The sequence below is a fragment of the Rousettus aegyptiacus genome, unplaced genomic scaffold (genome assembly GCF_014176215.1).
Source record: "Rousettus aegyptiacus isolate mRouAeg1 unplaced genomic scaffold, mRouAeg1.p scaffold_m13_p_3, whole genome shotgun sequence".
NCBI classification, from domain to species: Eukaryota; Metazoa; Chordata; class Mammalia; order Chiroptera; family Pteropodidae; genus Rousettus; species Rousettus aegyptiacus.
In genome coordinates this window covers 107,695,288-107,719,254 of record NW_023416306.1, presented here as the reverse complement: position 1 = coordinate 107,719,254, position 23,967 = coordinate 107,695,288, and the positions used below count along the sequence as shown (strand labels likewise).

Sequence of the window (23,967 nt, the reverse complement as noted above, 5' to 3'; positions counted from 1 at the left end):
ATAAACAGTCCGAGAATGGAGAGATGGGGCCTTTAGTCCCCTAGAGGCATTGGAGAAGGGAGGGACGGCCAATTCTCCGTCACGTGGTGCCAGACAGACTAATCACCGGCATCCCTCCGCCATGTGGTGACTATCTCAGGTCACGTGACCACGCCAGTTACCCACGTGGGGGCACAGCGTGGTCTGTTCTTTGTGCTCGGGTAAGGAGGAGGCAGGCTGGGACTCAGTGGGTCAAATGCAACCCTGTATCAGAGGGGGCCTCTCTGGACATCCGATCGGCTAGCTTTAGCCGAGACCTTTAGTTAAGGCCCTCGATTGGCCTGAGGAGAGATCTCGCGAGGAGGGTACACGGCACTGTGAAATGATTTCGTGTTGTGGGTGAGGGGCTGAAGGGCCTATGGCGCTCGGAGGCGGGGAAAGGATTCAGAGATAATAGCTGGCCGCGCGAGGGAGGAGTCTTTTGCACAACATTAGCTGGTTTCACCGCTTATTTGCGTCTGTAGGCATCGCGGTAAAAATACTGCTTCGCTGGGCGACGTGGTGCAGGAGGGCGTTCGTTATAGTGATGCCGAAGCGTGGGAAAAAGGGAGCGGTGGCAGAAGACGGGGAAGAGCCCAAGACTGGTAAGAAAATAAATGAGCGCCTTTCCCTAGAGGCTGCGATGGGGGAGGGGGGCGCTTCTAATTTCATGGATAGACGAAAAGTACGGACAAACGCACTGCACTTTTGCAGTTTGTGAAGAAGTAGCGGCAACTGTAGGCTCTCAGTTAACTCCGGATGAAAGTTGGACACCGTCAACTTTTATCATTGTGTATTACTTATTTTATAGAGCCAGAGGTCAAGAAGAGTAAAGTGGGAGTAGGAGCAAAGAAAAACGAAAAAGAGGCAGCAGGAGAGGGTCCAGCCCTGTATGAGGACCCCCCAGATCAGAAAACTTCACCCAGTGGCAAATCAGCCACACTCAAGATCTGCTCCTGGAATGTGGATGGACTTCGAGCCTGGATTAAGAAGAAAGGTTTAGATGTGAGTGGAATTCAAGGAAGGGAAGAGACATTCTTTAGTATTGAATGATCTTGAGGTTCAGTCACCTTTTCACATTTTAGTCTCTAGCATGTGGGGCTTTTTCCATTGTATTTTTCTAGTGGGAGATGTACAAGGAGGGGCTTCACCAAATCAGATCAACTATTTCCCCCGTAACTATTCCTTCAATTCCTTTGCCATCGTGTTAAGTGTTTAATGTCCTCATCTCCTTCCCAGCAAGTTGAAAAAACCTTGTTACTGGACTTATTCCATTTTATCTCCAACTTATTCTCTATTTAAATAACTATGTTTACACAATGCAGTATAAAGATGATGTATTATAGAAACATATAATCCTATTAACCAATGTCACCTCAGTACATTTAGTAAAGTTTTAGAAATATCTAATGCTCAAAAAGTCTTAGCTATCCATTGTCTATAGGAAAAAAAAAAAGAAAAATCTCAGTGTTGCACGTAAGTCTTATTGCCTTTCATTAGTTACCGCTTATAACTGTTTAAATACCATGTTGCTAGACTGTACACACAGTATGTGCAGGGACTGTTTCACCTGTATTTATCTAGTACTTGGCACAGATGCTTCAATGTCTGCTGAATTGATACTACTTTTTATACCTTTTATTTCACTCACAGTGGGTAAAGGAAGAAGCCCCAGATATCCTGTGCTTGCAAGAGACCAAATGTTCAGAGAATAAACTACCAGCAGAACTTCAAGATCTGCCTGGTCTATCCCATCAGTACTGGTCAGCTCCTTCAGACAAGGAAGGGTACAGTGGTGTGGGCCTACTCTCCCGCCAGTGCCCACTCAAAGTCTCCTATGGCATTGGTGAGACCCTTGATTCCTTATGCCTGAGGTCTTCAAAACCAATTGCTTATACCCTTACCCTTGCCTCAGTTCCTGATTCTTTCTTTCTCTACTTTTTCTTATACTTAAAGCTGTTACTGTTTTACCATTTTTGTAGGTGAAGAGGAACATGACCAGGAAGGCCGAGTGATTGTAGCTGAATTTGATGCGTTTGTGCTGGTAACAGCCTATGTACCTAATGCAGGCCGAGGTCTGGTACGCCTTGAGTATCGGCAGCGCTGGGATGAAGCCTTTCGCAAGTTTCTGAAGGGCTTGGCTTCCCGCAAGCCTCTTGTGCTGTGTGGGGATCTCAATGTGGCTCATGAAGAAATTGACCTTCGAAACCCCAAGGGAAACAAAAAGAATGCTGGCTTCACTCCACAAGAACGTCAAGGCTTCGGGGAACTGCTGCAGGCTGTGCCACTGGCTGACAGTTTCCGGCACCTCTACCCCAACACAGCCTATGCCTACACCTTTTGGACCTACATGATGAATGCTCGATCCAAAAACGTTGGTTGGCGCCTTGATTACTTTTTGGTGTCTCACTCTCTGTTACCTGCATTGTGTGACAGCAAGATCCGTTCCAAGGCCCTGGGCAGTGACCACTGTCCCATCACCCTATACCTAGCACTGTGATACCTCTCCCAAATCACTTTGAGCCTAAGAAGTAAGCCTCCAAAACTAGCTTTAAAATTACTTGCCCCCGCCCCCCGCCAAACTTCTTTAAAAACTGCTCTAAAAAATTCTGCACTGCATTTCCCTTCTAAAAATATGAATCCTTCAACCAGGCACCTAGTGACAGGTTTCCTTTAAGCCCAAGGTATTGGTTTGTGTGTGTTTGTTTTTTACATTCAACAGAAGCTACTGATGACTTCCTTTGAATTGTCCACGTGAAAATAAAAAGCCATAATTTCAACCCTGCTGTTTTTGTATTCTACCCTTCTGTGGGGCTACACGTTCCCCTCTTTTTGTACATACAGATTAACAACTGGAAAAGGGTAGTAGATTCACGACCTTATTTATTTACAAGCACAGGATGAATCCCTAACCTTCCCCACGACAGAGCAACCCTACCTAGCCCAGTTAAATACACTGGGGGGTAAGGGTGGAAGGAGGAATTAAGAGAAACACAGGACTAGGGGGACATTCCCCATATTAAATAGTTATATACATATCAGTTCCTGTGGTTCTGTACAGAGCAGCGGCTGACCCCACCCCCATAGGACATGGAATGGGGGGAGGAGACCGAGGGTACTGAGGCCAGAGCCAGCCCCTAGTGAAGTGCAATAGCAGCAGCAAGGTCCTAATGGTACACAAGAGGGAGGGAAACCCCCAGGGCTACCCACCCCCACCCTGCCCTGGAATGTGTAAGGGACAGGAATGGCTCTCACGGAGCACATAGGAAGGACTTGGCTAGAACCATCTTTTATGACCCAGGTTTAGGGGCAACATTTCACCTACTTCACCCTAAACATAGCAACTCTTGGAGGAAAGCAGGTGGCCAGGCCAGCAGTGACCTTTTCTACCCCTCCAAACCTAGGTGAGGGCCTGGTCCCTTCCTACCTCTTGCCAAGGAAAAGGAAGGCAGCTGCTTGGCTTCCCTTATAGAAGCCCAGGGAGCCTTTGATTATGGTTCCCTTTGTAGTGTCACTGTCCCTACCAGGAAGGGGACAGGCACAGTCTGTGGGTGATCATGGGGCTCAGGAGAAGTTCTGGACAGGGTGGCTGACCTTCATACAGGCCCAATAGAGGGCCCGCCCCAAACACAGCACAGCCAACAGGATCACAAATGCCCAGGCTGCATAGATGCCTCCATATTGCTGTGCATGCTTCCATGTCCCAAACTGATGAAGAAAAAGAAAGATGCGGTTACTCTTGATCTCTCATCACTTTCTATGATCCCTAGTAACAGTAATAAGAAATCCAAACTTCAGTCCCTATTGCCTATCCATATGTAGCCATCTTCAGGGACCTACTTAAAGGCCCAGTTCAGCTCCCTTCGCCCTTTCGCAGGAAAATATTCATACGATCCCGAACATCTGTCAGTTTTTCTTAATGTCTCACAATTGCACTAGGTTTTCTAAGAGCAACTCCTAATTTAAGCCATTCTCCACTGTCCCACCCTCTGCATAAAGAAGATGGCTGTTTTTAACTCCTATAGAATAATGAAGACTATTTATCAATTACCTTTAACTTCATCTATACATTCAAACACAAAATCCCTTGATTTCTTTCACTTTTTTTAGGGTACCCATTCCCAAATCTTAGTCTACAGAGATGAGACTAGAGAATGAAAGGGGCTGGATCATGGTTACTCACGGCAAGGCCAGTGGCAGTGACTGCCAAAAGTAAGCCAAGCAAGAAGCAGCAGATACACCTCTTTCGTGGATATCTGCGCCCAATAGATGACCTGTGGGGAGCAAACAGAAATGGATGCTTGCAATGGCCCTGTAATTTTCACTCTACACATTACCTGATTACCAGCTCAATGATGCCATTCTCTAATCACTTACACTTTCCTGCAGTGAGGGCAACGGGCCAAGGTTCGGTCTGTGAACTCTGTCCACTACGGAGAAAGAAAAAGGGAAAAACCAATTAATAGTATAAGCAAAGTCATCTTCAATGAGAGTCCTGGGGCAGGGGAGGATGGGAAACAGGTCCTCATAGAACAGACCTGTTCAGGATTCATTATCATAAACTGGAAATATATTCACAATTCCTTTTTTTTTTTTTTTTTTTTTGCCAGGGCTTCCCAATACCCCTCCTCACCAGAAAAGTATTCTTGCAATGTCCACAGATGACCCTGACACCTACAGGTTGTTGTTCTGGACTCAGAGGTCCTGGGTGCACAGGCCCCAGGTTGATGATTCTTTTGCTGTACAAGGAAAAGACTAAGTGTAAAAAGTTTTTAATCCTAAAGATCCCTACTCTATCCCTCCTTCATACCCCCCACTCCCTGCCTACATTCCTCTACTTCCCTATACATTTAAGATACTCTGCTTTAACTATAGGTCTCTAATTTCCCTTTTATCTCAGGATAATTAAGTGTCCAAAAACTCTCCATTCTAAAGGACATCAGTCCATTCTAATCTTTTTATTGACAGATGAGAAAGATGGCTGTAACATTCTAGAGGCACAACAGTTCTTAGCTTTGTCTCCTTCTAAGTAAGCACTGGCTCTCTCACCTTGACATTCACTGAAATATTCATCTTTTTTTGGCTTTCCAATTTCCCCACTGATGCCTTTCCCACCTATGCCTCTTACCAGTAGGGTCGAGGGCAGGCAATCCGCTGGGAAGTTACTTTGCAGATAAGGAGACAGTTACAAGGGCATCGAACATATTTTTTCCCTGGCGGTGCATTCTTGATTGGCTAGAGAATAATGAGGATATTGGTAAGCAAATGTCTATTCGCAATCCCTTTCATTTCCTCCAAAACATCTTCAGAGATCAGATAGATAAGGTCTTAGTCAGGAAACAGTAATGAAAGAAAGGCATACAGCATGTGACTGGAAAATGAAAACTAGGTACGAAGGTAAGGAATGGTAAACATTCGTTTCTGGGGAAATGGCTGTGAGAGACTCCTGGAACTGAAACCTGTGTTTCAAAAAGAGTGCTTGGCTGACGGTCAAGGTCTAGAATCAAGGAATCAGAAAGAGGATCCAGGAAACAGGGCCCGTTTCATTGATATGTATAACTCACAGTGGCTTCATTGCAGACGCCACATTTGACTACATGCTGATGCATCTTGCCTTCCACGTTGATGAGAGACTGGCAGACTCGGCAGGTGATCATGGGAGCATTCCCACTGTCCGGGCTGGTCAAGGGTGAGTAGGGGGGTGGGTCCTCCCCAGGCAACACGGCTGGGTGTCCCTCAGGGAATGGGGGAAATGCTGAAGAGGAAGGTAAAAAGGTCTGTCATTACTAGCAGACACCCCCACTGATGCTCCACGGGGTCATAGAACTCTTTCTGGTCCTCAACCCTCCGACCAAACTCGGCGGGCTTCTCATAACCCGTGCTTCGATCAGTTTCCTCAGAACCCCCTTCGGTCCCCAAGCTCCGGGCACAATTGCGGAGAGCAGGAAGCCTCACTCTGTCACAGATGCAGAAGCTCTGCACCTGGAGCTTGGGCCCCGCCTCCGCCCGCGGCCCCGCCCCTCCCACCACTCAGAGTACCCCCAGGGAACACCTCGGACCCGCCCCGGCTTACCCTGGGGCGGGGCATGTTTACCGGCTCCGTACGGTGGTGCGGAGGGGGTCAGGCCTCCCCCAGGCCCAGCTCCACTCCCGCCTGGTCCCACTAATCCATTGCCGCCAGCGCCACCGTCGATGGGCTCGGAGAGCAGCGGGGATCGCTCTCCATCGGCCGCCATGGCCGCCACCACCGCCTTCGGTTTCGGCCAAGGCTCTCGTCGCCGCAGCCACTGCCACCGCCGCTACCGGGTCCCCAAGGCGCCTGCGCGCCTCGCGCCCAGCTCGCCCCGCAACCAGTGGCCTGCCCCGCCCCGGTCCATCCCGCAGCACGTGATAGGATATCCCTGCCCCCGCGGGGGTATTATTCGAGCAGAGAAACCAATTCCTGTCCTGTGAAGGCAGCTCTTCGTTTCCATTGGGGAGCGTCACAATAACGTCAACTGTCACATGACCTTCCGGAAGGCCGCTGCACTTGCAAAAACTGCACGTGACGGGAGGTTCCGCAAACCATTGGAAGCGTAGCCCATCGCGCTACCTACAGACCAGGCGGTGGGGCCGGGCTGCCAGGCTACCTGGTCACGTGTTGCAAGAAGCCGGGCATCCTCTGGTGTGCGTCTAGAGCGGGCGCATAATCATTGCTCCTTATTGGTCCAAAGACCACTAAAAGGTTTTTCTCCCCCTTTTGCGGTTAAAGTTGGCCTCCCATTGGCTGGAAGCTTCCTTTCCCTCATCCTGTGATCCTTGGGGTGCAACTTTATTGGCCCGAATTTAGCGCCAGAACTCGGGGGCGTGGCTCAAGGAGCCGGCCTTGAGAGTGCATGAGCTTGGGCGGTTCTGAGCAGTGGGAGGAGGAACGGTAGACAACACCTAGACACTCAAAGAAATACATGTAAGAAGTCAGGGAAAAGCGGCACTAAGAGGAAATGGATTAAAATATTAAGATTATCACCCTACTCTTTCTTCCTGGAGTCTCTTCTGGAACAGGATGCGAGACTGGCTTCTTCAGGAAGCAGCCCTACTGTCTCCACCCTACCCCCATCTCTGATTAGATTGTGAAATTACTTTTTAAGATCTCAGCGTTTTACTCAATTTTATGACCCGAAACCCCCAAACACATAAGTGTAAGGTAAATGCGTGACACCCGAGAGTTTTAAAAGCAAGGCTTTATTGGGAAAGCTCCCGGGTGAGGTTCACTGGTCCAGAGAGGAGAGGGGCCAGAGAAGTCGCGCCCTGGGGTGGGAGGGTGTAGTTTTCATAGGATTATGTAGGGGTAGGGTATAGAATGGGGAATGTCAGTAGAGCATCCGGATTAGGGTGGTGGCGCCAGGGCTTTAAGGTGGGCCCTTATCTATATTCCAAAGTCAAACTGAGAAGCCTCCAGACAGGCATCTGCCTGGCCCCACCTAACCATAAGCACAATAAATGGCTTTTGATTGAGTTAATCAAGTCCAAGGATATTTTTATCTCGCCTTGTTTGGCAGATAAAATGGTCTTTAGACGTTTAGACTAATATCCCGACCCGCTGGTATAAGGGTGCCCGAGTCAAATCTGGCTACTTCCTGCTGACCAGGGGCAAAGAGGTTGGAGTTCTGATGCCGGGACTTCAGTGGGGAGGCGAGCATATGGATGTAAAAGTAGCTGGTTGACTGTGATCTGGGAGACTGTGGATGTGTTCCTGAATGAATTGGAGTACATACACATGGGGCTATTATTAATAGTATACAGAGGATAAGGATAGACCCTAAAATTGGTGCAATTAAGGTAATGAAAGTGGATCTCCACCAAGAGGGGAGTGCCTCGTCTTCTCGGTGAGACTGGCAGGGGTCCTCACTGAGCTTAGAAAGGGTATGTACATTAGTTTCAACTAAGCCCAATTCATTGATATAGTAGCAACATTCTTCTCTAAGAGACAGGTATCCCCCTTTATCCGCTGTCAGAAGGTCTAGGGCTCTGCGATTTTGTAAGGCTACGTGAGCTACGAAGGTGATTTGGCGTTGGAGTGAAGCTAGGGATTGGGCTGAGGCATCAACTGCAAGTTGAAGCTTTTCTGCCGAGTCTCTAGTGGCAGTGATAGAATGGGCTAGTGCACCCCCTCCCAGGCTAGTGATGGCTAGGGAAGATGCTAGGGAAACTCTGACTACTAGAGGGAGGAATACGGCTCGGGGAGGACGGCCGATGCTGGGAGGAGGGGTGCAGAGAATGCAAAATTCTGCCTGACTATACAGGGTGAGCTGGGGTACTATAGTTACAGGAAGACAAAGATCAGATGAGTCGGGGTATGATAGGTTTTTTGAGAGAGTCCCATTACACCAGAAGAAACCTCCCAGAGGCACCTAACTTCTGTAGGAGATCTCTACCTAAGAGGGGAGCTGGGCTTGTGGAAATGACTAAGAAGGAATGTGAGAAGGGAAAGCCATCTAGGGAACATGAGAGAGGAAGGGTTTTAGGTGGGCATGAGGCTGTGCTGTCAATCCCCATAACCGAGATAGGTGAGGGGACTGTAGGACCCGAGTGAGATGGCAAAACAGAGAAGGGAGCCCCTGTGTCCATCAGGAAGGAGATGGACTTACCCGCTACCAGGAGCATTACCCTGGGCTCGGCGAGAGTGGGAGGGGTCCCCAAGTCTGGGCCTCGTCAGTCATGCGCTAACCCGAGAAGTTCCAGTGACAGTGTTGCCTGACTGGATGATCCCCCGCGTGGAGGCGCCGACGATGATCCGGTCATTGGGCAATCAGATTTCCAGTGGCCCGTCTGCCTGCAGACCGGGCAGGGCTTTATGGGAGCCCGTGGGTTAGGGCACTGACGGGCCCAGCGGCCTTCATGGTCGCATTTAAAGCATGCCCCAGAGGGGGTTGATTTTGAATTGACCCCAGCTCTTTGGTCCCTGGGGCCTGCCAGCCTCAAGGCAGCTACTAAGGCCTGGGTCTGGAGTGCCACCTGCTGGTCGAGATGGGCCTGGCGGCGAGTTTCAGCCATCTCCTCTCCGGCATTCAAAATTGTAAAGTCCATTTTCACCAAATCCTATATAGGGGTTCGAAGGCCATCCTCAGACTTCTTTAATTTTTTCCTGATATCTGGGGCCGATTGGGTAATAAAGTGGGTGGCTAGTACCACTGCGCCCGCTAGGGAAGTTGGACTTAGACGGGTATATTGAGTAAGGGCCTTGGTGAGGCGATTAAGAAAGAGAGCTGGGTTTTCGTCGGCCCGCTGGTTTACCTCCCAAAGTTTATCAAAGTTAACTACCTTGTTGGAGACAGTTTGCATGCCATTGAGGATGCACTGAAGCATTAAGTCACATCACCGGCGGCCATCTTGCCCAGCTTGGTATTCCCATCCTGTGTCAGCTCCCAGGACGGCCTGAGGTCCAATGGGCATGGTGGCGTCTGTGAGGTGAGTCTGGTCAGCACAGGCCCTGGCAGCGGTGAGGATGCGATCTCTCCCTTCAGGCGTGAGGGTAGAGGCCTGGATGACAAAAACATCGTGCCAGGTTAGCTTATAGGCCTGAGTGATAGCGAAATTCTTTGAATTAGTGGAGTTAGAAGAAAAAGACCCTAACTGCTTTTCTATTAGAGATCCTGTAAAGAGAAAGGAATGTGGATTCGGATGACACCTTCAGCCCCTGCGACCTCTGAAGAGGAAAGAAGAGATCAGAGCCAGGGGCAGGGGCAGAGAGAGAGCAGTTATGGACTGAGATTGGGGATGGAGCAGGTAGAGGTGGAGGAGGAAGAGAAGGGTCTATCAGGTGAGTGGTGGAGTCGGGCGAGACAGGTGGCAGAGGAGCAGCTGAGGGACTAGGGTAGGGAGGCGGCAGGGTAGGCCGGAGTGGAGGGGGAGAAAGGATTTCTGGAGGATCGTTAAGAGGAGAGGCAGATGAGTCAGTTGCAGCTTCGCCTTCTGTGTCAGGGGTCGGTGAGGTGGAAGGCTTAGGGCCGGCCTCCAGGGCTAAGAGGACCTGAGCAGTGGAGCATTGAGAGCAGAGGGAGGGACGGGAGTGGAGAGCCCAAAAGGCAAGCACCTCCGGGATTTCAGCCCACTTTCCCATCCTATGACAGTAAGTGTCTAGTTCGTCAGAGTTTGGAAGTTAAAAGCGCCTTCGGCAGGCCACTTCACTTAGATCGATTGTCTAACGGATAAATAGGCCAGGTGATGGTAGAGTAAAAGATCAGTCTTTTACGTTTTAAATCTTGGTTGAGGCCTAAATGGCTAAACTTTGTTAAGAGACACCGAAGTGGAGTTTTGGGGTCCAGTTTCTAATTAGAAGTTCCCATGGTCTCAGCCACCTGGACAGGTGAAACCAGAGATCAGGCATCCCCCGAAACTCTTGATTTAACCCAATGGCGTAAAGGACTGTGGAAAGTTAGAGATGTCTCTTGTAATTTACCAGGTCAGGGGTCAAATATGACCGGGGGTGGGGGTGGGGGTGGGGGGTGACCATGATACGGCCGCGATTACAGACGGGGGTCCCAGTGGGCCAGGCTTGGAGAGGGTGGGGAGACCGAAAGGGAACTTACCCTATCCGACAGTAGGAGGTGGGCGGCGAAGTTCCCGGAAAAAGAGGGAGGAGAGGCAACTCAAGGCCGAGAGGCTTAGGGACACAATCTCCTCCTGGGTTTCCGCACCAAATGTAAGGTAAACACACCGAGAGAATTTTTAAAAGCAAGCCTTTATTGGGAGAGAGCTCCGGGGAGAGGTTCACTGATCCCTAGAGGAGGGGCCAGAGGAGTCGCGCCCTGGGGCGGGAGGGTGTAGTTTTTATGGCGTTATATGGGGGTAGGGTATAGAATGGAGAATGTCAGTTGAGCATCTGGATTAGGAAGGTGGCGCCAGGGCTTTAGGGTGGGCCCTTGTCTGTATTCCGATGTCAAACAGGGAAGCCTCCAGGCAGGCATCTGCCTGGCCCCACCTAACAATAAGCACAATAAATGGCTTTTGATTGAGTTAATCAAGTCCAAGGATATTTTTATCTCGCCTTGTTTGGCAGATAAAATGGTCTTTAGACTTTCTAAAGACTGGACTTTATCCCCAGCCATGAGACTGCAACGGAGGTTGCTCTGACAAGTATTGGAAAAGATCTTATTAAGTAGCTCAGGCATTTAAACATATAGCCAATCCACCTACCCACTCTCCTGTTTATCCATATTCATCCATACTCATATCGTACAGCAGCCAAGACTACTTTTCAAATCAATTAAGGTGCTCTGCTAAATAGGTACCCAGACAGAAATGAAATGTGTAGGTCCCTCCATCCCCCAGTAGAAAGGAACTTTTTTCTTCGTTATTTCAACTTTGTTGGGTGTTTCAGGGTAGAGCAGGGACGATCGGTCGAGGTGAACAAATCTTTGTTATGGAAAGAATAATTTAGGAGAATTTCTCTAAGCGTAGAATGGGTAGGCTATTATTCTGGGATTAATGGTGGGCGATAGAGTAAAAAAGGACTCAGTTTAGAGAATCATCATTTTATAGTGTTACTGAAGTAATTTCTTTTAGTTAAGCCAGTAGAGTATGGGAAGGGCCCCATTGCCATAGAAGAGAGCACCGGGAGCTCAAACGGAGATGGTTCCAGCTTTGGGGAAATATCTGATTGCTATGAATGAGAATATTATAGTTCAGGTCTGTTAAATGCAGGGGCTCCTTGACTGAGAATAATGCTGGGTTTTTCTAAAGAACTCCTCAGACTAGGGTCCTCTCTTACCCTTACCAGAAACCAAAGCAGAACACTGAAAGTCTATCAGTAAAAACTGAACCCAAACCTTGGGGTTAATGTCTCACCACCTTTTTCTCCCAACTTCATGTGGCCTTTATGGGAATCTGAACTACACCTGGGTTTCCCCCCATGTCATACCCCAAATTGTGGGTCTTAGATTGTCTTACATCTCAAAGGCAACAAAGAATTGAAAAAACAACTTTTAAGGACCAGGACCACTTTACCTAGGAGCCTCTCCACTGAACCTAATATTGAGGAAAGTGTGACCCACCCCAAATATTTAATAATAAAGATACTGCTGCTATTCCAGCCATCAGGGCTACTATAGGGGCTAGAGACTTCACCTGAGTTCCATGTTTAGACACACCTTTCCCAGGTCAGCTTCTCCACAGAAGCAAGGGTCCTTCCACTAATTAGGTTCCACAGACATTTAAAGAACTAAGGAACTTCTAGATACAAAATGAGAAAGGGGTTGTATCTCTACAGGGAGACAGGCCAGTCTGCTGTTCTTTCTGCTCTTTTTTGTTGTATCTGGCATACAGATGCTCAAGTGTCCACTCTGGGGTAGAGTAGGTTCATTATTCGCACCTGGTTACACATACATTCCAAAACCTGTCCTTTTGTGACTGTCCCCACACTTATAAAAGCCATATCGATGTTCATTTAAATCTAGTTTTATCTGTATAAAAATGTAGAAGAGATGGAGAATTGAATACAGTATGAAGGGTCCTCTAGAGACAGGTGAGTAGAGTGGCTTACTTTTTTAGTAGTTTGGGCTCTCATAGGTGAAATATAGGGATGTGTGGCTAGAGAAGTAAATGGAGAAGTAAATGTTAACCAATAGAATGAATGTTCTTTCTGACAGCTATGTGAGGCACTGAAGGAAAGATGTGGTGGAATAATCCCTGACTATGTCCTGTTAAAGATCTCTTTTAATGCCAAGCTAACCTCTGCCAGTCCAAGTGTGGGACAGGGTTAAGGGAAGCACAATGGCTCTCTAAAGTGCTCTCATGATAAAACTGTCTTATAATGAATAATATATTTGTTTATGTAATTTAATAAATTCCTTTGGAACTTATGTTCCAAGACTCCTTTGGAAGGAGCCATCGCTTATTCTGCAAATGGACTCATCGCCCACTACCTATAGTTCTGGACACAGTAATTTAGGAGAGAGTTAAGACCAATAAATTCTATCTCACCCTCAGGGACACTATAATCTGACAGTGGTCAGAAGATACATGTCCAGAAATCAAGGTTATTTGTGAAAAGGGCCATAAAAGAAGTAGGGAGAAAAAAAAAAAAAACCTATCAGCATGGAGGAGAGGAATATGTCTTCTGATCTTCAGTCATCTATTTCTGCATAATGAACAACAGCCACACAAATTGATGTATTTTTTCCTCCTGATTCTGTGAGTTGGCTGAGTGTTTCTTTTACTGGTCTCCCCTCAGTTCATTCATGAGAGTGCAATCAGAGGTAACTGGGAAAAACTCAGTGTAACAAGATGATCTCACTCACATGTCTGGTAGTTGTATGTGCAGCATTGGCTGGACTTCTTTATAGCATGGTGGTACTTAGAATGATGGTCCAAGAGAGTGAAAAGAAAAGCTGAAAGGCATCTTTAGACCATCTTTCCTACCACATTCTAGAGTCATAGCAAGTCACAAGGCCTACACGGATTCAAGGTGTAGAGAACTGGATTTTAAATCTTGGTGGGAGGAGCTGCAAAATATTGTGGCCATGTTTTTTAACCTACTGTAAATGGTAGCATTTCAGTAATCACTACTTCTACAAATATTTGTTAAATATCTATTCTTTGTGAAAGACACTCCTTAAGAAACTTACATCCTGGGTAGGGAGACATAATAATGTAAAAATTTATAGTATAAAATGTCAGCACTAGTAATGTTTTATTACATGAAAAAAAACTACTAGAAATTCATGATTCAACACATGCTTCATAACAAATGAATTAAACAGTATCATGTAAGTTCAGGGAAAGAAGAAATCCCTTCTAGCCAGAGCAGACAGTGAAAACTTTCAAAATATAAAGAAGGATTATTACATTGTTGTATGTGAATAACTTGAAGTTGAGCTCTGTCTTGAGGTCAATTGGCAGAAAAATACAAAAAGTAATGCTAATATTTGTAATTTTCTCACAATTAATAAAACATTTTTATATCTATATTCATTTATTTCAAAAGCCACTATGAGATGGACCAAGAAGACAAGACTATCTTTATTTTATAGTATGAGGCTCTGTAAGCTCATACTTAAGCTAAGTGAGAGATTGAAATGGGACTAAAAGTCCAGGTCTTCCGACTATGGTTTAATGCTATTACACTCATATCATCTGCTAGGCAGATTAAAAAGGGCAGAAGCACGGAGGTGGTAGAATGCACAGTATTTAGATAAGAGTCTTTTTATGCTCAATGCCTGAGATGTAGAAGTTGCTTGATAAATGGCAATCAATCAATTAATTAAGTCCCATCTTGAGGAAATTTGTATATTAAGCATTATTGTCAGCTGCAGTCCCAAGTAGGGTGGATAGTCATTTGGGGCACTCCAGTGAAACTGAGATCAGTTGCTTATGGCTTGTGTTTTTGATTGGTTGGTACCTGTACTATATAGGTAAATCATTTCAATATTACTGCTGGTACTAGGTTTCTTATTTATTGGGTGGAGTCTTCTCACTTAGAGCGAGGAAAATCAGGCTATTGAAATCTACTGGTTTGCTAGGTCTGCCATGACTGGGTGGCTTAGATGAGGGGTAGTATGGGGATTGGATGGAATAGGGTAGGGTTTGGTCTAGTTTTAAAGGATTAATTTCTACTTATTACAGTAAACCTTTGCTCCCTTTTGTTCCATGCCCTTCCTGTACCCAGTTCTTCGCCTTTCAATTGTAAACTGGAAATAAAGGTCTTTGGAATTACGGGTGTTAAGTTAGTCTTTTTATGTCCGCTCTGTTCCTGCCACTGAGTGAGACAAGATAGGGATCTAACTCTTAGAGAGGAGACATAAAAGTGATCCTTTTAACAGGAAAAAGAACTAAAATAAAATCATATTTTAATTTCAGGAATTAGAGAAAATGGAGGGTCAAAGATTCTTGGTGGTGGGGAAGGGTAGGTGTTTATAGACAAGAACATCTATCTTGTGATCTTGACAGAATGAGAGATCTCAGTCGAGAGAAGATGAACAAAATAGTTTTCTCCCCTAAGTTATCTTGAGAGCCTGAGCCTGTTTCTGTAAGTGTTAAAGTTGGGAGTCGCTATCTGGAGATACTTCCCTGCTGCATAAGGCAATGCTGAATGACTTAAAACCTGTCGCACCTTTCCTTCAGTTTCCTCCACCTTGAGTGTGGGGGATAGGTGTTACTCAGTATGTGCCTGGATGGGAGTCAATTAGAAGTTAGAAGAAGATGATAAGATAGAAGGGTAATAAGGCAGTAATGGGCTATAATCAGTGCAGAATTAGAATTGCTATTTATAAGCTCTAGTTTTTCTTCTGATCCAATCCATGGTTAGGTAGGTCTAGAGAAATAAAAAAGAAAAAAGGATGAATAATAATATTAGCTGTCCCGGCCCGCGGGACAGCCAACGGAGGTCCTAGGACTGAAGGAGAAGGGGAACAAGAGGCGCAAAGAATGGAGACAAGACAGGCTTTCTGATCAAGTCTCATTTATTGTAAGTAGGGGGGTTACATATATAGGGGCAGGTTTAAGGGAGGGAACATGTAGCTTTAGGCGGGAGTTACCTAATCACAAGACGTCTTAACTTCTTATCTATCTTGGTAAGGTGAGCAAAGCGCTAGCTGTTTTGAAAGGATTATACTATAGTCTCCAGTTCCTGGAAACTTAGTCCCCCTGGCAATGTCAGGAAGAACATTTATCTTTACAGGTCTAAGTCGTTCCTATATTCAGGTGAGGGGCTTCCTCTGACTTTGGGCAGCCTGGCTCCCAACAGGTCCCCCTTTTTTCTTTTTTCAAAGATCAGGACCTCCACAGCCCTGAGGCAGAAAGACTACGCCTGTCTTAGGCACCCTCCTCTAGGTCTGAACCTTGCCCGTCATTGGTACATGAAAGTTTTTCAATCATGCCCTGTCTTAGGTTGGTCTCAGCCTGGGAAAGTCTTACCCGTCATTGACTACCAGCCTCTGCCATCGTGGGGACACCTAGCAGCAGCTATGCTGTCTGCAAGATGTTGGGACCGCTGTTTTATGAGGAGCCTCTTGAGTTATTTACTAGTCTGAATATCCTTGATCCGCGAGTTCTAGCCAATGGTAATGGGCCTGTATAGATTTAGCCTGCAAGGCATCGACCTGTTGTTTTACAAAGTCAGTTAGCTTCCTGAATGCCCAAGGTCCAAAGGACAGGAGTAACAAGCCTATGAAGGGACCTAATATGGAGGGTAACAGAGTTGTTAGCCAAGGGGAAGTAGAGAACCAATTCTGGAACCAGCTCTGTTCTTGTTCTCTCTGTTTACGCCTTTTTTCTAAACCCTCTCTGACTTTGGCCATAGAATCTTTGACCACGCCGGAGTGGTCTATATAGAAACAACATTCTTCTTTTAGAGCGGCACAGAGGCCTCCCTGTTGAAGGAGTAATAGATCTAACCCTCTTCGATTTTGGAGGACTACTTCCGCCAAAGATGATAAGGAGTTCTGTAGATGGGAGATAGCAGATTCTAGGTGTTCGATGTCTTCATCTATAGATAATCGGAGCTCTGAATAATATTTGTTGGAGAGAATGAGAGAGATTTTACCCACCCCAGCACCAGTGGTCCTGAGGCCTAGGAGTACCGCAGGTGTCACGGCAGTGATAGGTTCCCTTTTAGTTCTTAATAGGCTAAAGTCGCTTTTTGGGTCCCAAGTTTGTGAAAACTGTTCTCCTGTATAATAGGTTAAACGGGGAATCAACTGTACTAGAACACAAAAATAGCCTGATTGTTTTTGAGGAGATTACTATAAATGCAAGGTGTTAGTCCATTACTACAAGCCCACCATGAATTTATAGGGGGAACAATATACTTATCACGAGTCACTGTTGCGGTCTGGTTACATAGGTGTCGATGTCTGTGTGGGACTGTCCCAAGACACAGCCCATGTCCAGAGACAGACTGAAGCGTTAATCTAGCAGTCCCCTGTTGAGTCCATCGGCACTGACGATGGTCAGCGGTGGTATTAAAATCGCCGAGGACTGCTATGCCTTCATAGAATGGTGGGCTAACATCATAACACAACCAACAGGATTTTGTAAGATTGGGGTTAGAATGATTTAAAGTAAGAAAAGTATGTTGAATAAGGGCAGTCATAGAATCTCTGGTGGTTTTAATCTTGGGTGCCCTGTTAGGGATAACAGGAGTGACAGGATTTGTAGGTTTTAGGGTGTCAGCAGCAAGAGCGGTAGTGGGGTCAGGTCTTTTTACAAGAGGTGGAAGCACCACGTTAGGTCCTATTGGGACAGATGGGGCGGGGCTGACTTGTAGCCTGAGCTGTATTATTCCTCCACAGTCTGTCCCACTCAGGTATTGCCTGATTCCGAAATTTTTCCCAGTAAGCCAATTATGACTTCTGCCTTTGTCCTTGAACCTGATTAGTTGTTGATTACACAGCTGCTTAGGTCGATTTAAAGGGTGTTGGCTAGGGTCTAGCATAGGTCTATAGGGAGACGGCTTACAGTTGTTCTGTAGTCCAGGATCTCTGATTATTTCAATAAGGGCGTCTCTGTCAGTAGTTTTCCAAGACCCCTGAGTCTCACACCCCCAGGAAGCGCAGTAGTATGCCTCCGCGTCTCCGCAAGTTTTAGCTCTTTTTCTGTCTCCTTGCGTATCAGGACAGACATAAAATGGTACCCTTCCCATAGCCGGGGGTCCTCTGCCAGCCCCAGGATCTATGACCTTTAGCAAGTTGAACCCAATGTCTGGGAACCATGTTTCCTCAGGCGCAATTTTCGAAGTGCTATTAATAATACTGCCGTCTGAGAATGCTATTACTAACCAAGTTAGATTGAAGGGAGCATATGAGTTAGTAGCGGTTACCGTGATCACAGTCAGGGTTGTTGTTATCCAGATTTTCAGCATCATTTTCTGTTATTGTAAAGGAAACACAGGGGGATACCTCAGGGTTTTGTTTTTTCCCTGGTAGTTAGGTTAGTGTCAACCTGTTTTACAAGCCTCTCAGGCAGCCATCGGGCTGCTCTTGTTTTGCTGTCAAATAAGCACACTGATCCTCTGCCCCAGATAAGTACTGGGTCTGGGCCCGACCATTGGTTAGTCAGCGGGTCCCTCCATAAGACTGAAGCATAATGATCTTGTGTGGAGGGGTGCCAAAAGCGGTCTGCAGCTGACCTTCCTTTTACATCCAGATTTAAAAAGTTTAAAATGAACAATGCATGAACAAAAACGTTTCTGGGGGATCCCTTAATAGGGTACAACTCCCCCTTCTTTACTTTTTCAAAGGTGTTTTTGAGCATTTGGTGAGCTCTTTCAACAATCTCTTGTCCTTGGGGATTGTAAGGAATGTCTGTTATATGCTTTATTTGTAATGTCAGACAAAATGTCTGGAAGTTTTTTCCAATATGCCCGGCTCCATTGTCTGTCTTGATCACATTAGGTTTTCCCATAGCAGCAAGACAGGCAATGACATGTGCAATGACATGTTTGTTGGCCTCCCCAGTTTGTAAGGTAGCAAAAATGAACCCACTGTAGGTGTCAATAGTGACAGGAAGGTATTTAAGGTTTCCAGACTCTGGGACGTGAGTCACGTCCATTTGCCAAAGCTCATTAGGGACGAGGCCTCTAGGATTAACTCCTAAACGAGTAATGGGGAAATGTGTGACACAAGCAGAGCATTGCTTGACTATTTGGCGGGCTTGTTCCCTGGTAATTTTAAACATTAGCCTCAAAGTTTGGGCATTTAGATGATGTAAAGAGTGAGTCCTTTGGGCCTTGTTAACAGCAGAGACTAGAAAAGTAAGTTGTGCTCTGGTAGCTAAATCGGTTTGCATATTTCCTTCAGAAAGGGGACCTAGGAGGCCTGTATGGGCCCTTAAACGTCCTATGTAGAAAGGGCAGTTACAGGATTGAATGGCTGCCTGCACTTGTAGAAAGAGTTTTACAGCTGTAGAGGTTGGTTCGATAAAGGCTATGGTTTCTAAAAGGGGAACAGAATGAGCAATATAAGCGCTGTCTGTGTAAAGATTTATAGGCTTGTCAGAAAAGGTTTGGAGGACAGTGAGTACCGCAAATAGCTCTACAAGTTGAGCAGAGGTGTAAGTAGTTTGGATGGTGTTGGTCTGATTATTAACAGTAAAGGCAGCCTTTCCTGATGAGGAGCCATCTGTAAAGATCGTCAATGCCCCTGGTAAAGGCTCTAGGGAAGTATTCTTAGGGAAAACAAACTGGTGGATTCTAAAGAACTGAAGCAGTTTATTAGCAGGGTACTGATTATCTAACTGCCCAGAAAAGGAAGCACAGGCAATTGGCCATTGGTCCGTGGTTTGAAAGAGCCAATCGATCTCGGATTTTGAATATGGTTGAATAATAGTGTCAGGTTCCTTGCCAAAATACTGCCTTCCGCGCTCCCTTCCCAGCCTAATTATCTTGGCTACTGTATGATAACATGGCACTATCATCCTCTCAGGAGAGGAGGGAAGGTGAACCCACAGTAACGGGACAGTCTGCCAAAACACTCCAGTAGGGGTATGTGCAGTAGCACAGACGACGAAAAGAAGAGGCTGTTTATAATTGATAAAGGTGACGAATTGTTGTCTTATGGCCTCCTCAACTTTGGCCGAAGCTGCTCTGCCTTCAGTAGTCAGAGTCCTAGTGGATTTCGGGTTTGGGTCCCCTTTTAAGATGTCAAATAAGGGTTTTGAGTTCTCCCGTGGTCAGCTTTAAATAAGGCCGGATCCAGTTTATATCTCCTAGTAATTTCTGGAAATCATTCAGGGAGACAAGATGTTCTGTTTTTAATCGAATTTTTTGGGTTCTTATTAAAGGGCCACAGAGCTCAAATCTTAAATAGGTATATGGATCTTTTAATTGGATTTTGTCTGGTGCTATTTGTAGTCCCTTTTCTGTCAAATTGCGTATGAGGGCATCGCAGCAAAGAAGGAGATCCTTTCCATTATTTCCAGCTATAAGGATATCATCCATATAATGAATGATGTAGAGGGAGGGCCATTTTATCCATATGGGGTCGATAGCCAAGGCTACAAATTTTTGACGGAGTGTGGGACTATTAGCCATTCCTTGTGGAAGGACTTTCCATTGAAACCTTCTCATTGGTCCTTTGAAATTGACTACAGGTAAGCTAAAGGCAAAACGTTTGTGGTCTTCAGGGTGCAAGGGGATAGTAAAGAAACAATCTTTAAGATCAATCACAATCTTTAAATACTGAGAGGGGATAGGTGAAAAAAGGAGAAAGTGAAAGGTCCCTGTAAAGTCCCTCTAGGACCCACCCACACCCCCCTTAAGAGAAACCAAATTTAACAGTTCGGTGCATATATTTCCAAATCTTTTGTTCTGTACATATATAAAATGCATACACTTTCATTTGGCTCATTCAATACACAGAGTGTTTTGCTACTTGCATTTAATACTTATTTTTGACATCTTTCCATATCAGTACATGTAGGTTGGATGGCATTCTATCATTAATTACTCTAACAATAGCAAAATCATTTTCTAAGACTAACCACCCAAGTATGTGTGTATAATTTTAAAAGAAAATCCTAAAACACAAACATCTAAAAATGATCTCTGTCTTTCTACCATTGCAGAACTGTTCTTTCCTTTTTCACACAAATTATATGATTGGGAGATTAATCTCTACATTTACACAGAATGCTCCATTTGTTAAACCTATCTGAAAAGAATGAAACATTTAGTTGATTAACTCACAAACTTAGAAGCTAAGTCAGTGTACTACAAATATACATTGTGATCAGTTACAATAAATATGCTTCTTAGTCTAGGGTTTCAATGAGATAAGAGGAAAAAAATAGGGTAGATAATATAGCTAATATTTTGAAAAATCTAGAAATTCAAGTTCTAGATTGCTAAGATCGCTAACTCTAACGCCACAGTTTACATTTTCTTCTACTTGGAAGCAAATGTTAATGGAATTCAATGCTGTATTTAAAGTTGGTTCACATCACATATTCAGTCAGGGTAATAAGAATATAATACATCTACTGTAGAGTTAGATTAAGACATAAAAATTTTTTGCTTGAAAGTAATGACTGTGTAGCACATGGGACATTTATCAACTGCTTCAGAACACTGTTTACAAGTGACCAGATGTCCACAAGGAATAAACACTACAGCAATATTTCTATCCATAGAGATTTTGCAAAGCTTCTCCTCTTGCAGGAGCCTTAGCTGCTCTTCAGTACTAATCTCAATTCTTTTAGTTAGTGATGGTGTTTTTTCAGCAGTTCTTCCCACAGACTCCTCAAGTGAATGGGTTAAATGAATGCTGTTTATATATTCTTGCCCCTTCTCTTCTATAAGATACTTACACCCTGGATACCACTTAGCATGTTGTTCCCAAGGGTCTTCACTAGGCTTCCAATCAGTTAGCCCTCCTCCACGGTGAAAGCACTTTACTTTATCACCGTCACCAGTTTTCTGTGTATTCCTCCAGATGGTCTTGCCAGGAGAGCCGGCCTGGATCGCCCCAAGGTTTTGTTTCTCCTTTGGGGCCTGGGGCTGGCCCCTCCAGGAGTTTCCTTGGTTGGAAGGCAGAGGGTTACCCTGGGCATCTGTTCTGGAGCGGCACAGGGTGGTCCAGTGCCTCCCCCTCCCACACCTTAGGCATAACCCTGGGCGTCTAACACGGCCCTGTGGAGGGGCATTACAGTCTTTAGCAAAGTGTCCCTCTCGGCCACAATTAAAACACCTGTTTTGTGGTGGGGGGGCAAACATGACATTTTTTAGGGCGGCTCCGATGGCAAGGCCTAGCCGATGGTCAGAACCAATATCTGAGCAGAATTGGATGTAATCTGAAAGAGTCCCCCCTCTCCGGTGAGGACGAATTGCTGCCTGGCAGGCAGAATTGGCGTTCTCAAATGCTAACTGCCTTATGAAATCGCTTTCAATTTCGGAGCTACCAAGGAGTCTCTCTGTCGTGCTGGTAAAGCGACTGATAAAGTCAGCATAAGGCTCATCAGGCCCTTGTCTTATGTTAGCAAGGGATGTAGTTGCAGCCCCTTTTTGAGGAAGTTTCCTCCAAGCTTTAGTGGCTGCATTTTGTATCTGGGCAAAGAGGCCGGAGGGATATTGGCTTTGAGCCTCGTTGGTGTCATGTGGCTTGTTTCCCTTTAACATATCAAAGGTCCACCCTGCGTTTTCTCCATCGGCCTCTAGATTGCCCTCTAGATTGCGGCGAGCGGTTTCTTTACAAATCTCAGAAAATTCTGACTTCCATAAAACAAAGTATCCCCCAGAGAGGGTGGCTCGCTCAAGGTGGTACCAGTCATTTGGCGTGAGCCACATATCATCTAGACTATCTAGAAGAGAGAGTGTAAAAGGGGCGACTGGACCATATTGAGTAACAGCTGACTTTAATTCTTTTAAGGTTTTAAATCCAAGGCGCTCATGATGTCTAACAGGGTCCCCTTCTTCTTCCTCCCCTTCTCTTTTTGGACCGGGAATTTCGGTGACCAGAAAAAGGTTTAAAGACGGCCTGTGTGGGTCCCTTTTTATAGGCTTATTGGATGCGTTTGAGACTATGGTAGGTGGGGGAGGGTCTTGGGTCTTTTTAGGGTTGCAAGGAGGTGTCAGAAGCTCGCCTCCTGGGTCAGTTAACTCAAGGTCTAGGTCCTCAGTTCTTTGACTAGGTCATTACCTTCTTTTTTAAGTTGGATGGCTTCTCTAAGTTTTTGAATCTGTATAGTGAGTTCTTTTGGGGAGGACTCCTCCGTGTGGGTAACTGTCCCCCAAAGCATGTGCAGTGGGGGGTGAAGCATAAGTAAAGGCAGGCATTTGGAAATGGTAGGGAAGAGGGCAAGACAACAATGGCGGCCCTGTTACTAGGGGCGGCCGGTCTGGGTTACGATACTTGGCCGCCTCTTATTTTAACTCAGCCTCTTCTTCAGGCCTTAAATAGTCATCATTATGTCTAGGCTCAGAGTGGAAAATTTTTAGAGAAGAGTAGAGATCTCCAGAACACCCAGGCTTATTAGAGGAATCTGAACTAGGCATCTTAAAGGTTTTTTCCCGTCCCTGTAATATCTTGGCATTGGGAGGCATATTTATTGAAACGGGATATTCTTGTTTAGAATTAGGGGAGTTTTCTGAAGTCTCTTCGGAGACCTGGCTCTAATGAGGAGTGGCTGCGTTCTAACTCTCTTTTTAAGGACTCTCCCTCTCTTAAAATGTCTCTCACATTATCCGGGTGGTGGCGGACACACAAAATGTCATTAATGGCATTCCAATATGAAAAAGCCATCACTGGGACCTTTTCAGGGCCAAAACACTTATAAAAATCATTAAGGGTATCTCCTACCCTTTTCCATCTTTTCTCATCTATCGTGCCCTCTTGCGGGAGCCAAGGGCAAATATCTTTTAAAAACTCAAAAAACTGTACTAAATCTTTCTTTTTAACTTTGACTCTGAGCGCCCGAAGGGAGTCTTTAAGTCCCTCAATAAATCTTTCCTGGACGCTGCTTTCCTGTCTCAATATAGACAGATAATCAAAGAGTCTCTAATGTAACCCTTAACTCTTTGCGCCTTATACTCTTGGTTCTCCAGAACCTCTAAATTCCTACTGTTATGTCTTATCCCATTGAGAAGTCTTCCGCTTACCTCTCGGGTCTCAGTTCCGCGGGTTGGGTACTCCTGTGGTGACTGCTTCTTCTATTCTACTTGACTGGCCAGTCCTCTCTGGGGTCTGGCTCTCAGCACAACTCCTTCAGGATCCTCGAGCCCCACGTTGGGCACCAATTGTCCCGGCCCGCGGGACAGTCAACGGAGGTCCTAGGACTGAAGGAGAAGGGGGACAAGAGGCGCAAAGAATGGAGACAAGACAGGCTTTCTGATCAAGTCTCGTTTATTGTAAGTAGGGGGGCTACACATATAGGGGCAGGTTTAAGGGCGGGAACATGTAGCTTTAGGCGGGAGTTACCTAATCACAAGAAGTCTTAACTTCTTAACTTTCTTTATCTATCTTGGTAACGTGAGCAAAGCGC

At 45.7% G+C, this 23,967-nt stretch overlaps 2 protein-coding genes across 3 annotated transcripts; one reads left to right on the top strand and one right to left on the bottom strand.

Moving 5' to 3' along the window:
- Positions 1 to 97: 97 nt before the first annotated feature.
- On the top strand, positions 98 to 2,798 carry APEX1 (apurinic/apyrimidinic endodeoxyribonuclease 1). The gene is made up of 5 exons (XM_016165608.2): positions 98 to 200; positions 504 to 623; positions 830 to 1,023; positions 1,672 to 1,864; positions 2,001 to 2,798. The coding sequence occupies exons 2-5, from the start codon at positions 566 to 568 to the stop codon at positions 2,516 to 2,518; spliced, it is 963 nt and encodes a 320-aa protein (XP_016021094.1). The 5' UTR covers positions 98 to 200; positions 504 to 565; the 3' UTR covers positions 2,519 to 2,798.
- Positions 2,799 to 2,881: 83 nt separating this feature from the next.
- PIP4P1 (phosphatidylinositol-4,5-bisphosphate 4-phosphatase 1) lies at positions 2,882 to 6,549 on the bottom strand. 2 transcript variants are annotated; one of them, XM_016165609.2, is made up of 7 exons: positions 6,092 to 6,549; positions 5,583 to 5,773; positions 5,147 to 5,253; positions 4,652 to 4,757; positions 4,396 to 4,448; positions 4,202 to 4,292; positions 2,882 to 3,726 (listed from the first exon to the last, which is right to left on the bottom strand). In XM_016165609.2, exons 1-7 carry the CDS (start codon positions 6,252 to 6,254, stop codon positions 3,583 to 3,585), a joined length of 855 nt encoding a protein of 284 aa, XP_016021095.1. In that variant the 5' UTR covers positions 6,255 to 6,549; the 3' UTR covers positions 2,882 to 3,582. The 2 variants fall into 2 exon arrangements, with proteins under 2 accessions (XP_016021095.1, XP_016021096.1); XM_016165610.2 differs by having other exon boundaries at positions 6,113 to 6,544.
- Positions 6,550 to 23,967: the final 17,418 nt, after the last annotated feature.

Excerpts from the sequence above, each read along its gene's own strand:
- APEX1 (XM_016165608.2), top strand. The coding sequence starts at position 566 with ATGCCGAAGCGTGGGAAAAAGGGAGCGGTGGCAGAAGACGGGGAAGAG. Across the intron at positions 624-829 it reads CGGGGAAGAGCCCAAGACTG|AGCCAGAGGTCAAGAAGAGT; the intron begins GTAAGAAAATAA and ends CTTATTTTATAG. Across the intron at positions 1,024-1,671 it reads TTAAGAAGAAAGGTTTAGAT|TGGGTAAAGGAAGAAGCCCC; the intron begins GTGAGTGGAATT and ends TTTCACTCACAG.
- PIP4P1 (XM_016165609.2), bottom strand. The coding sequence starts at position 6,254 with ATGGCGGCCGATGGAGAGCGATCCCCGCTGCTCTCCGAGCCCATCGAC. Across the intron at positions 5,254-5,582 it reads GCGTCTGCAATGAAGCCACT|CCAATCAAGAATGCACCGCC; the intron begins GTGAGTTATACA and ends ATTATTCTCTAG. Across the intron at positions 4,758-5,146 it reads GCCTGCCCTCGACCCTACTG|CAAAAGAATCATCAACCTGG; the intron begins GTAAGAGGCATA and ends TTCCTTGTACAG.